Raw genomic sequence first — 13612 nt, 5'->3', positions numbered from 1 at the left:
AAGAAATTGTTGGACTGCAAAAATAACCAATGAAAGGAAAACACATTTGACATAGATTTCAATATATCGGGGAACATTTAAAAGAAACTGAGGCTTAGCTTTAGGGCCTGGCTCATGTTGCTGTTTGTGAGTTAACCAGCTTAGAAGAGAAGGAAACAGTGTGTGAGAGAGGCAATAAAAAGATATTCTGGAAATAATTATTAATGCTAAAATTCCTGCCTCTAATTTTAGAATGCTTATGTTTGGAATTTCATATGCGTGATGAAAATGTGTATTTCAGGTTTGTGGAGAAAAACAGCGCTTTGAGAAGTTGATGGAACATTTCAGGAATGAAGACAATAACATAGATTTTATGGTGAGTTATTCAAGAACCACATTACAATCAATAAGGCAAGCTCAGTTTCTGCACTTTTTTCCTAAACCCGTTTATATTTATATATGATACATATGTGTGTGTATGCGCATATAAATGTTACAAAGGACAGAAAATTGAGTGTAATCTGCTATAGATTCGATCTAGAGTGTTCCTCACAATCTGTATTTTTCCCTTACAGTGTTTATTTCCAGTTTTATTCCTCGTGCACATACTGTACTAAAGACCCAAAGTACTAATTATTTATAGCAAATAAAGGATGAAAGCATGCATTTGGGAAAAGGATGTTAACTGCTGGGACATATACTTGCGGTTGCCAGCTTTAGCTGTCAGTAAAGCTGCATCAGGATCCTGAAGATAGAAGTCAAGAATCTGGGATGCTTGGGTGGCTCAGTCAGTTAAGCATCCAACTCTTGATTTCTGCTCAGGTCATGATCTCATGGTTCATGGGATCGAGTCCCGTGTCAGGCTCTGCGCTGACAGCATGGAGCCTGCCTGGGATTCTCTCTCTCTCTCTGGCCCTCTCCCATCTCTGTCTTACACACACACACACACACACACACACACACACACACACACTCTCTCTCTCTCTCTCTCTCTCTCTCTCTCTCTCTCTCTCTCTCTCCCCCCTCTCTCCCCCCTCTCTCCCCCTTCCTCCCCCTTCCTCCCCCTTCCCCCCCCTTCCCCCCGTCTCTCTCTCTCAAAATGAACATGGGGGAAAAACAAACAAAACAAAAAAACCCAGAAAACAAGAATCTTGCCCATTTTGCTTTTTGTATACCTCAGCCAGTGGCTTTCTCCAGACTATATTCTCAAAGACTAGAGTGCTTTGGTTTGTAGAATTGACTGTACATATCCCCCAAATTACTCTACAGGAGTGATTCCTGCCCTGGTAACTCTGTGAGGGCAGAGTTAGACTGCGGTTCTCCTTAGTGGGATAGTTCACATGTAAGGATGTGTGGCTCAGCGGTAGGACTATCCTCTTCAGGTTTGAACAGCAGTAGGAGTTTGAGAACTTCCAAATTCATACACTTAAACCTTAATCTTGGACTGAAGATAGACGGTTTCTGAGACAGACTTCCCGTGGGTGGATCCAGATCTGCAGGCTTTCTTTGGCCTAATCCAGTTGACATACACAGCTCCTGCTCTGGGGAGGTCTCACCTGGGCTTTGTCCCTCAGGTCACTTCTAGCTCAGAGCAGGTATACCAGTCAGTCCTTAACATTGTGAGTCTTCTAAAACTTATACTTAGGGTGCCAGGCACACTTTTCATTTGAATTGCTTTAGTGGCTGTAAAACATGAAACATAATTTTGGAGATTTCTAACCCTTTTATGTGACTTTTTTTCTGGGTCTTTACATTTTATATGCATCCTAGCCCTCAGGCCCTTCTGAAAGTAGTGAGAATGATGAAACTGTTTATAGAGAAGTCTTGCTGTTCCATAAAGCATGTTATTTGCTGTTTAAAAAGGCAAAAAATGTGAGACAAGGAGTGCTGTTACATTGGCTTTTTAATTAAAAAAATTTTTTTTTTTAATTTATTTTTCAGAGAGAGAGAGAGGCAAAGTTCAAACAGGGAAGGGGCAGTGAGAGGGGGAGGCAGAGAATCCAAAGCAGGCTCCAGGCTCTGAGTAGTCAGCACAGAGCCTGATGCAGGCTCGAACCCACAAACCGTGAGATCATGACTGACCGAGCCACCTAGGCACCCTATACATTGGCTTTTTAATTTTGCTGTTAGGATTTTGGGGAGTGTTTAAGGCCCATGTTTGCACTAGTGATAAATATGTGAAGAAGTTGTGCGCTGGCTCACTGTAGCAGTTTCTTTCCTCTGCCTTCATAGGGGCAACTTATTTGTTCCTGAAAGCTGAGGTTGCAAACTGGAGGCTCCCAGGCTGAGCCAGCCTATAGGCTTGTGAGTTTAGTCTGACAGTGATGTCCTTCCATTAAAAATTTGAAAGTTGTGCATACAAATAAAGATTTCTAATTTTTTCAATTAAAAATTTCTGCCAACACTAGGCCCTGTTTTTGTAGAGTATCAAGTGCTGGAGCCAAGTAGTCTGTCTTTCTTTCTTTCTTTCTTTCTTTCTTTCTTTCTTTCTTTCTTTCTTTCTTTCTTTCTTTTTCATTCATTCATTCAGTGTTTCCTTATTTTGGGGGAGAGAGAGAGGGAGGTGGAACGGGGAGGGGCAGAAAGAGAGGGAGACACAGAATCAAAAGCAGGCTCCAGGTTCTGAGCTGTCAGCACAGAGCCCGATGCAGGGCTTGAACTCACCATCCCTGCGATCATGACCTGAGCCGAAGTCGGATGCTTAACCCACTGAGCTACCCAAGTGCTGCTCCCCCACCCCCCCGCCCATTTTTAAGTCTAAAGATCCTCCTTCTAGTTTGCCGTGGTCCACACCATTTCTTACTGTATTACACGTGGTATACTTCACTCATTATCATACCTTGTGGATCCCTCTGCCATTTGAGTTTGTGCTGAAATTATATATAATTAAACCCTTTAAAATGCCTGCACTTCTTAGAAATAGAGTATATTTCTTGTCATTTACTTATATGTACATGCATCAAGGAACCTAATTTAGAAACTGCTAATATACAGGTACAATGATCAATTCATCTGTCACCTAGCAAATAGTTGCTTCTCAGGCATATCATAAAACTCAACAACTATTCAGAAGAGAAATGGAAAAATCCAACCATATTTTCTTCCAGAAAATGAGGCTTTTCTTAAACTGTCCTTGGGAATGCAGTTAAGTTGCACAACCTCCTTAACAACATATTCCTCATAAAATACAATATAGATTTTTCTAATGCAGCAGAAGGAAGAAGGAAAAAAACCCTGACAGTCTTTCTTTAGCTCATTTAACCATAGAACTTGAAGTCATTTTTTCAGTTAAATTGCAAAAGAATCTCCTTGAACCAAGAGAGTTGACATATCTTCCCAAGATAGCCAGTGTATAACATATACTCAAAAAAGAGTCTAACTCGATAGAAACAATTTGAAAAAAGATAAAAGAAACTGGGTTTGGAGGAGAGAGGAAGAAGGCAGTTTTCAGAGTAAATGTGAACCTGGATCCCTCACTCACTTTACCTTTTTGCACAGACTGTGTTTACCCATAGAGGGAAAGGATTAGTAAGATATTTTTACCATAAATAAACTGTCACTATTTTTTTTTTTTTTTTTTTTATCATTTTGCCTCCTTGTACAGACTGCATTTACCCATTGAGGGGAAGTATTAGGTATTTTCACCATAAATAAACTGTCACTATTTTTTTTTTTAAGTTTTATATATTTACTGTGAGAGAGGGAGAGAGCAGGGAAGGGCCAGAGAGAGAGAGAGAGAGAGAGACAGAGAGAATATCCCAAATAGGCTTCACGTTGTCAACTTGGGGCCCCAATGTGGGACTCAGGCTCATGAACCATGAGAGCATGACCTGAGCCAAAATCTAGAGTCAGATGCTTAACTGATTGAACCACCCAGGTGCCCCTAAACTGTCAGCATTAAAAGCAAGATAGGGACTCCTGGTTAGCTCAGTTGGTAGAGCATGTGACTGTTGATCTTGGGGTTGTAAGTTTGAGCCCCACTTTGGGGAAAGAGATTACTTAAAAATAAAACCGTAAAAAAAAGGAAAAAAGAATAGATCTGTTCAACTTTGTTTTCTTTACCAAACCAGGGACTGATTTTCTCTGTGGCAGGTCTCAGGGCCATTGATGCAGTTATGGGGAGCTAGTAAATCGAGGGGTTTTGTGGAATGGAAGCCGGTTGATTAAAACAGAAAGATGGGTCAAAGATCCTATTATGATCTTGTTGGTATGGTCGGGCCCATAGTGAAATTTTAGAAGTGATTATCCTGTGGTACGATTATAGGTGATTTTTTAAAATGTTCTTTTTTATAATAATTTTCACATTTTCTATAACATGCCTGTAATAACTTACACAGTTTGTTCTATATACCCACCCATAAGACTTTTTAAAAAGTTTTACTGACAGGTGGTTAATATAACATCTAACCTACCCATTGAAAGTGGGCAATTCAACACATTTTTTGCATACTTGCAGGGTTGTGTGGCCGTCACTGCAGTCTGATTTAGAACACATTGTCATCCCAGAAAGACCCCGTCAGTAGTTACTGCCCATTTCCTATCCCCAGACCTAGGCAGCTGCTAATCTACTTTCTATCTCCACAGACTTGCCTGTTCTGGATACTTCATATGGATGGAATCATAACTTATATGGTCTTTTATGACAGACTGGTTTCATTTAGCATAATGTTTTCAAGTTCATCCACATTGTAAGATGCATCAGTACTTCATTGCCTTTTTATTGTCACCTAATATTCCATTGTGTTGATAGGTTATATTTTTTTAACCCATCACTTGATGGACATTGCGTTCTCTCCCCCCTCCCCCCCCCCCCACTTTCTGGGAAATAATGAATAATATAAAATAATACGATATATAGAATATATATTAGTTATACTAATATAAATAATAGTGAATAATGCCATTATGAACATTTGTGTATAAGTTTCTGGATGGACATGTATTTTCATTTCTCATGGGTATATACCCAGGACAGGGTTGCTGGATCCTATGGTAACTCTGTCATTAATATTTTGTGGAGTGGTCAAACTTTTCAAAGTGGCTGCACTGGTTTACATCTCTGGCAGCAGTGGATGAGGGTTCCACTTTTTCCACCTCCTTGCAGCTCTCGGTATGGTTTTCCATTTTGATCATGGTCACCCTAGTGGATGACGAGGGGTATTTTACTGTGGTATCTCTATGACTTGAATTTGAAAAATTACAAAATATTTTTAAAGACCCAATGAAACGAAGGAGAAGGAGGTCGGTGAGTGAGTTTAGATTTGTGTAATTGAAAGCATATGCCTGTGTTTAAACTGAGAAAACAAGTTTTCAGCCATCTAACCCACTGGCAATTTCATTGCAGGTGGCCTCTATGCAGTTTATTAATATTGTAGTCCATTCAGTAGAAGACATGAATTTCAGAGTTCACCTCCAGTATGAATTTACCAAGTTAGGCCTGGATGAATACTTGGATGTAAGTATAACTGTGACCTTTGGCTCCAATGTAAGACTTGATTTATTGCCTACCTTCAAGATACACTTCCGCCGTGACTAAAGAACACTTCAAGCTCTGTACAGTCAAGTATCGTAGCACTAGTTAAAGGGAACGTATCTGAGTGATGCAGTTTGCCAGGGAAACTGGATTCTTGAAGACCTCCTGGGAGCTCAGTCTGTCTTCTGCCAGCAGCCTTTTAGTGTTGGAGTCAGACAACCTCTTGTAGCCTCTCACTGTAGCTCACCTCTGCTCTTGAACTCTGTCTGGACCAAGTCTCATTGCACCCTTCATCTGGGCTATTGGGCAATCCACGTTCTTGGTTACTCTGGGGACCCTATCTGGGCAGGGGAGGTGAAACCAAGACTGTTTAAGAGTGATGAATAAATGCTTAGAGTATAAAAAAGTCATGAGGAAATGGACACTAGAGACTTCCTCCTGTAGAGCTGTTAAATTCTGTTTAATGCATTTGTGGCTTTAGAAGTTCCACTTCTAAGTTCTCGGTTCGTGAAGAGATCTAAAGTTTCTCTTTCTCTGCCTCCCCTGTGGAAGTGCTCAGCCAGTTCCCTATAGTTCTTCCTTCACCTAAGAAACAGCAAGTTTATGTGAAAATCATAAATGGACTTGAATAGCTGTGTGTGCACAGGATGCCCTCATGTCCTTTGACTCTTGAGCAGTTCTGTTTTCCCTTCTGTACACCAGTGGTCCCCTTGAATTTGAAAGGCTACTAGTGAGAGGGCAAGAATTGTTGAGCTCAATTTCAAATCTGTTTCTAGCCCTGAAGAAGAGATATAAGCACTTCCCTTGGACATCTCTGGATTTCAGCTGCCCATCTTCGTCAGGACTGAAGCCAGGGAATTACAGTATACTGTGAGGCAGAATCATAGCATTGGTTACTCTCTGAGCTCATCAGCTGGCTTATCAGACCAGCCAGGCTGCCCTAGGTATACTGGCCTAACGTCTAAGGACTGTACTCAGGGAGAGTCTGATGGATTTTCATTAAAGAGTGGTTTGAATTGTTTTCTTATCTAAGTAATCACTAATATCTTTGACAGAATATGGTATTGAGAGGTTTTTCCTGCTCTGAGGTCAAGGTTTCTCTATCTTCTTTCCCTACATACCCTGGGAGTGGCAGTATTTGAGCAAAAATGGGGTGTATAGATTGCTAATGGCATTCTGGGTTCCATTTTGTGATGGTCGTGCTGAGCTCCTTCAGGTCAAGGCTGCGATGGCGAATCGTAACACATTAGGGCAGTGCCTGTTACTCATTGTGTACTTTGTGAAAAAACCTTCTGAGCTTCTTCCTCATTTCCCTTTCTAGGCTTCGTCCTTATTGAAATGCCTTTTTCAGTTTGTACTCTTAAACTAAGATGGAACATACTCTCTTTAGGGCACACTAAGTTGAAGAATTCCAGATTAGACCTAGGAGCAAATCCCTCTTAGAATTTATGTTGAGCCTAAGTCCTCTGAAAAGTTGAAGATTTTCCCCAAACTCTGTATTTCTTTAATTTTTTTGGTGTGTTGGTTCTGGACCCTCATAGAGGTGGTTAGAAGATTAATATTATAAGCACATAATAAATACTTCATTCATTTACAGAAACCCAGCCTTGTTAGTGGCCATTGATTTGTTCAGTAAATATTTATTGGTGTCATCTGTATGCCAGTATTATCCTAGCCACTCATCTGTTCCCCCAGGGGAAGTCAGGACTTGTGTTACTTGTAAGGAAGATTCATAGGTTACCTTGACCTCTAATTTCACCTTAAAGCTGGTTGACTTCCTTTGGATGCCTGGGTCTGTAATGCAATGAGTGGCTTCCTGATCTGTGCTTTGGGAAACCCAGAACTCCTTATGCTGGGGCAGTATCTTAAGGAAGTTATGATGGAAGGCAGATTCTAGCAACTTATGCTGAAATAAGCCCCCTGGCTACTTCACTCTCTACCCATGTCTTCTCCTCCTCCCATCCAACCTAATCCTCATTGGAATTACCATCTCTGCCCAGGCAAATTACTGCTGCTACTGTAACCACCTCTTGCACACAGATGCCTCTCAAATTTGTTACGTGGGACTGTTGCTCCTTCTGCAGCTGCTCTTAATTTTTCTGTAGTCCGATTTCACCTGTGTCAAGATGTATTAGTTTGGAATATGCCTACATGGGGACTATATCTTTGGGAAGGATTAGGAAGGAAACTTGTATATATTTGGAAGAGGGTGTTCATCGGAAAGTAGTGTGATTATACCTTCTTAGAAGAACACTCTGTAATTGTCGTGAGGAGGATGCTACATCAAACCCTCTCTTGGCACAGATTGGACTGTTTGGAACAAACAAAAACCACATGGGCTGTTGTATCATTATGCTCTGTGTCTACAGCTGTGCTGACACTGCCTTCTCTTGTGTTTTGATTTTTAGAAACTGAAGCACACTGAGAGTGATAAGCTGCAGGTGCAGATTCAGGCTTACCTGGACAACGTATTTGACGTGGGAGCTCTGCTGGAAGATGCCGAAACCAAGAATGCAGCCTTGGAGAGGGTGGAAGAGCTGGAGGAGAACATTTCTCATGTAACTACATCTTGGGAAAGGAAAAACTGTCTTTGTGTAACTGGGTGCCAAGCAGAATGAGTGTTGGCTGTTACCGCAGAAAATGAAAGGATTTGGAGTATAGGGATGAACTGCAGCTTGAGATCGAGAGCTGTCAAAAGCCACCCGGGGTTCTTTCAAAGAAGGCATGTTTGTTACTTAAAACTAAAGGGAATCCATTGCCTTGCCTTAGCTCACCTGCTCAGTTTCTGCTGAGCCCAGATTTCCTGGCCATCTTACTTATCCCAGAGGGTGAGGTGATTGGCACCATGTAGAGGGGAAATGAAACTTGAATATGTGAATTTGGGCTGATGTGAAGACCTTTCTACTCATATTCTCTGAATATAAGTCATCTTCTACCACATGCGTTCACACGGGCCCATGGAGGATGGGTTCTAGCGCTTTGTGCTAAAATAAGCCCCAGAGCGAATAGACCATTATCAGTGTCTTCCTCACCTCCCACCCAACCCAGTCCCTCAGTGGAACTGCCATTGATACACATTTCAATCTCTTTGGGAGTTTGGATTTATTTTTTCTTTAAAGTTTGTTTGTTTAGAAAGAGAGAGGAAAAAAACAAGTAGAAAGGAGCAGAGACAGAGGGGAGACAGAGGATCCAAAGCGGGCTCCGCACTGACAGTACAGAGCCCGATGTGGGGCTTGAACTCATGAAATGTGAGATCATGACCTGAGGTGAAGTCAGACACTTAACTGACTGAGCCACCCAGGTGCCCCTGGAAGTTTGGTGTGACATATCAATAAGTTCTATTTCACTCCTGGTCTTCTGAATATAAGTCAGTTCTGCTGAATGTGTCCATACAGGCCCATGGACAGGATGGTCTTGTTTCTTCTTGATGGCCAGTCTTCCTAGTCCTGCCTTATGGTTACTCACGTGCAGTAAAAATTCATTTCAGCTACAGGCATTTTCAAGGAAATTAGTGAGCGTTCCCTTAAATCTATTCTTCTTTGAGGAGTGTCCTATCAGTGTTACATTAACTCTGTCTCAGGGCAGGGACTTATTTTGATTTGAAGGATTTATTTCACCACAGACTAAGTTGCATATAAGTCTAAAGGCCTTCAGAGGTTGTCCATTTATTCATCCATTAAGCAAATATTTGAATATTGTGAGAATGAACAGAAAAATGGTGCTTCTTAAAGACCTAAGCATTGTGAGAACCAGATTTGTTTGTTAAATTCTGCTTGACAGTGTCCTTGGCTGTAATTGAATTGTCTCTTTTTAGAGCAATATTATTTTCCCATTTGAATGGTCCGATTATTTCCCTCTACACTTTCTTAGTTGAGAGTATTGTATGTGTGTGATGTCCTTCACCTTTGTCCCTCACTCTGAAAATGGGCATCTTCATGGCTGTGGTTAAGCCAAGTTGGTGAGCCAGCCATTCACACCGCCCCCCCTCCCTTTGTTAAGTGTTGTAGTGACCTGCTTGGTACCTGCTTAGGAAGGGCATTTATCGGCCTTGCCCTGAAAGATTCGTATCCTATTCTGAACCTGATCAGCATTTTAACCTCTACCCTTCCTCCTCACCTTGCCTCTCTGGTGTTCTTTACTTGTGATTGTTTTCAGTGAGATGTGGGAAATCAGAAGTAGCTCACTTTCAGAGGCTTGTGGGAAAAGTAATTAGTTAACACGTGGCTCATACTATCTTCCTCTTGAAGCCTCAGCCAGCTGTCCATAACCATACTCACATAAACCACTTTTTTTTTTTTAATGTTTTATTTATTTTTGAGACAGAGCATGAGCAGGGGAGGGGCAGAGAGAGAGGGAGACACAGAATCCGAAGCAGGCTCCAAGCTGTCAGCACAGAGCCTGACCGGGGGGGGGGGGGGGGGGGGGGGGTGGTTCAAACCCACAAACCATGAGATCATGACCTGAGCCGAAGTCGGACACTTAACCAACTGAGCCTCACATAACCCAGTTTTGAAGTAGGCTGCCTGTTTATTTGAACTGTCCCTCCAAATAACTTTTATTACTTGGGTTAGTTTGGGTCAAAACAAGCAGTACTATTTTTTAAGCTGGTGTTCTGTAATAACAGAACCAAGTTTTCTGGACTGATAAATTTCAAAAGCTTGTGCCTAATGGGCTTTTCTTAGTGAAGGAAAGGTGAACTTCCCCTCTTGCCTCACCTCCTGTTTCCCACCCTTGCAGGCTCATGTTGGTGAGCCCCTTCTGCCAGCCCCTGAGGAAATTGAGGGAGGTACACTGTGTATGTTGAAACACTAAGGAACTGACATATGGGTTTTATTAAGGATCATGTATAAATTATTAATTCCTATTAGAAACAAATAGGTATTCAAAATCGTATTATAAATATTAATGTTTCCAGAAAAACAGCTTGTAGAACACATGCAGGACTCTGGGCCCCAATAGAGCTCTACTTTCTGAGAACCGAGGACCTGATGAGAATGGTCATGTGTTGTGACACAGCTTCTCTTTTATACCTTTATAGCTGTCTGAAAAGCTGCAAGACACAGAGAATGAAGCCATGTCCAAGATCGTGGAACTGGAAAAGCAGCTGATGCAGAGGAACAAGGAGCTAGATGTTGTTCGAGTGAGTGTGCTGACGGCAGCTGCCCCAGATGGGCACTGCAGGGAAGGTGCCCCAGCTTTAGTAGAATGTGGACTACATTCATGTCAGAGGAATGCATTGATGCAACGTATTTATTGGAATCATTTCAGAGGCGATACTCAGATGAAAAGTACACATAGTTAGGGATGGATACACATGTGTTTGCAATCAAATGTTGGGGGTTCAGTACTTCCTTATCACAGTTTTCGAGAGCAACAATATTTTCCCATCTGGACAAGTCTGACTTGATTCAGTGGATCACCCATTTGCTTGGAAATAAAAACACAGCATGGATTTAATTCATGCCACTTATTTATTTTTACTAGGACTTGGACTTCTTTGTATTTTTTTGCTTTGCTTCTACTTGAAACCAGATTTGGTGGTTGCCGTGGAAACGGTGAAATCACAACACAGGCAAGATCTAATGTCATTCACCAAAAGAATTAAAAAAAAAAAAAAAAAAAAAAAAGGCAAAGCAAAACCAATCCATTTTATTATCAGATGATCCCAGCTATTTTATTTGGCCTTAGCATTGTTTTACCTTACATGTCAGGTTTTTATGGAGTGCCATCCGTGTGTTTGGAATTGTGCGGAACATAAAATCACCAAAATGCCTGGAGGGCTTTCAGGCAAATGGCTTGCCTCTACACCATCGTTGATGAAATGGCACATTTTACGCGATGCTTATCATGTCTGTGTGTGTTGCTTGATATTTTGACATGTCCTACAGTTAACTCTAGGAAATTTATTTTTTGGCACGCCATCGAGACAGAGTTGTAGCATATGGACTCAATTCAAGTCAGACTCTCAGATTATTAATAATAGACAGGGTGTGAAGAATGTTTCCCTGCCTGCTGGAGGTTTGTGGTGAGAGATCACATGTGCAAGACCCAGCAAGTAAGTTCCAGAAAATCCTTTCCCTGGAACCTTCGTGAGCCCCTTATGAAAGGAACGAGGACAGCCTTTAAGTTGAAAATTGCAACTTTTTTGTTTTCTGCTAAAAACCTGGACAAAAAAAAGTAATTAGTAGAGGGAAGCGTTGGCCTGTTCTGTTAACTGCAAACCAAAAGGAAAAGGTTACAGTGATTGCTGTCCTAAGCTTGCAGGAGGGCATTGTGAAGGCCAGAGAAACCCATTCAAGAACAGTCAGCCCCTGGGTATTCATGAGTAGATTCTTCTATGCTTTGCAGATTTTTAATCCCAGTCTGACTTCTATCCAAATCTGACTTAGGGACTTTTGTCTACTGTTAGCCGATACGTGTCTAGGAGTTACAAATGAATTTTAAAACAAGTAAAAAGGAAAACATTCTGCCCCACCAGAATATCCTCGGGATATTCCAAAGTCAGCTATAAAATTATTTTTGGGTCATCTCTGCCTTGCTTGTCTCCACCTGCAGGGAAAATTGAGTTAGCTGTACTTATTAATGGAAAGAACTATATTGGTGGTAACAATTGCTAGAGTATATTGCATGCATTACCAGTGAACAATTGAGAATGAATAGGACTTTTATAGGAGGCTGAGTTCTATAGAATTCTTATGTGTATATCAGTATCCTTCCTTTTAATTTTTTTGGTTATTTTCTTAAAAAAATTTTTTTTAATGTTTGTTTAATTTTGAGGAAAAGATAGAGTGTGAGCAGGGGAGGGGCAGAGAGAGAGGGAGACACAGAACCAGAAGCAGGCTTCAGGCTCTGAGTTCCGAGTTGTAGGCGCAGAGCCCAGTGTGGGGCTCGAACTCTCGAACTGTGAGATCATGACCTGAGCCAAAGTTGGATGCTCAACCAACTGAGCCACCCCGATGCCCCTTGTTTGGTTATTTTTTTGATCCTCAATTTGCCAACCTGATGGTAAGAGGTATGGATGTTGCAAGAGGTATGGATGTTGCATGAAGATAGACTGGTGACTGCGAACTCTTTTGCAGGAAATCTACAAAGATGCAAATACCCAGGTTCACACATTAAGGAAAATGGTCAAAGAAAAAGAAGAAGCCATTCAAAGACAGTCTACCCTGGAAAAAAAGATTCATGAACTGGAGAAACAAGGGACCATTAAAATTCAGAAGAAAGGGGATGGGGACATTGCCATTCTGCCAGTTGTGGCTTCTGGCACATTGTCCACAGGGTCAGAGGTGGCAGTGGGTAACTTTGTGGGACCAGCAATGGGGGTTGCCTCCTCGGGCCCCCTGCCCCCTCCTCCCCCACCACTACCTCCATCATCAGACACACCTGAAGCAGGTGAGGAGCCTGGTAGGAGAATTGAGGGTAGTATTTGGGATATTTGTATTTCTTCTTTTATCCGCTGTCCATTTGTGCACTTTGCTTTTCTTGGCATTTTCTTTTACTCACTGATTTTAAAAACTTTTTACATTTTGAGATTTAGGTTATAAAACTTCATTTTACATATGCTGCAGTATATTCTTTATTTCTCACTGAGTAGATTTTAGAGTCACTGAAAAAAATCCTGTGTCCTTTTCATGATTTTGATTTTGGATTCCTTTATGTGCATGTGACATCCAGCAGGTGAAACCGTTCTCCTATTTTCAAAGGCAATTTGTGTCTTCTTTTTTTTGCTAGTGCAAAATGGCCCAGTAACGCCACCTATGCCACCACCGCCACCACCCCCTCCTCCTCCCCCACCGCCTCCACCCCCCTCCTCCTCCCCCTCCTCTCCCAGGTCCTGCAGCTGAGACTGTGCCAGCTCCTCCTTTACCTCCCCCACCTCCTCCCTCTGCACCCCCGCTGCCTGGGACGTCCTCACCCACAGTGGTTTTCAACTCAGGACTAGCAGGTAAGAGCTTGGAATGGAGTCCCGGGTACTTGTGCAAGAAATACTCATTTGTGTTACCCCTGGAGGCCTTAAAGCCGTTCTTTGGAAGTCCAAGTCTCCTGCAGTCCCATGTATCTCCTCTTAATATCATTCCTGCTAATGTAGCCAGTAAAGGGGAAGTTCTTCACAGGAGGCATTTTTCTCTGAGTAGCTGTTGTTACGCTCTCTCTAGCAGG

The 13612-nt window shown here is 41.9% G+C and overlaps 1 protein-coding gene across 1 annotated transcript in view; it reads left to right on the top strand.

Annotated features, from left to right (window-relative positions):
- The window catches only part of FMNL2 (formin like 2), a 310958-nt gene that overhangs the window by 271988 nt on the left and 25358 nt on the right, over window positions 1-13612 (top strand). The window contains 7 exon segments of the mRNA XM_053908723.1: window positions 281-355; window positions 5324-5434; window positions 7861-8010; window positions 10491-10592; window positions 12532-12844; window positions 13184-13254; window positions 13256-13397. Coding sequence (XP_053764698.1) covers window positions 281-355; window positions 5324-5434; window positions 7861-8010; window positions 10491-10592; window positions 12532-12844; window positions 13184-13254; window positions 13256-13397 — 964 coding nt within the window.

Source organism: Panthera pardus, unplaced genomic scaffold (assembly GCF_024362965.1).
Source record: "Panthera pardus isolate Hobbes unplaced genomic scaffold, ASM2436296v1 HiC_scaffold_10, whole genome shotgun sequence".
Lineage (NCBI taxonomy): Eukaryota > Metazoa > Chordata > Mammalia > Carnivora > Felidae > Panthera > Panthera pardus.
This window is presented reverse-complemented; position numbering and strand designations above follow the sequence as displayed.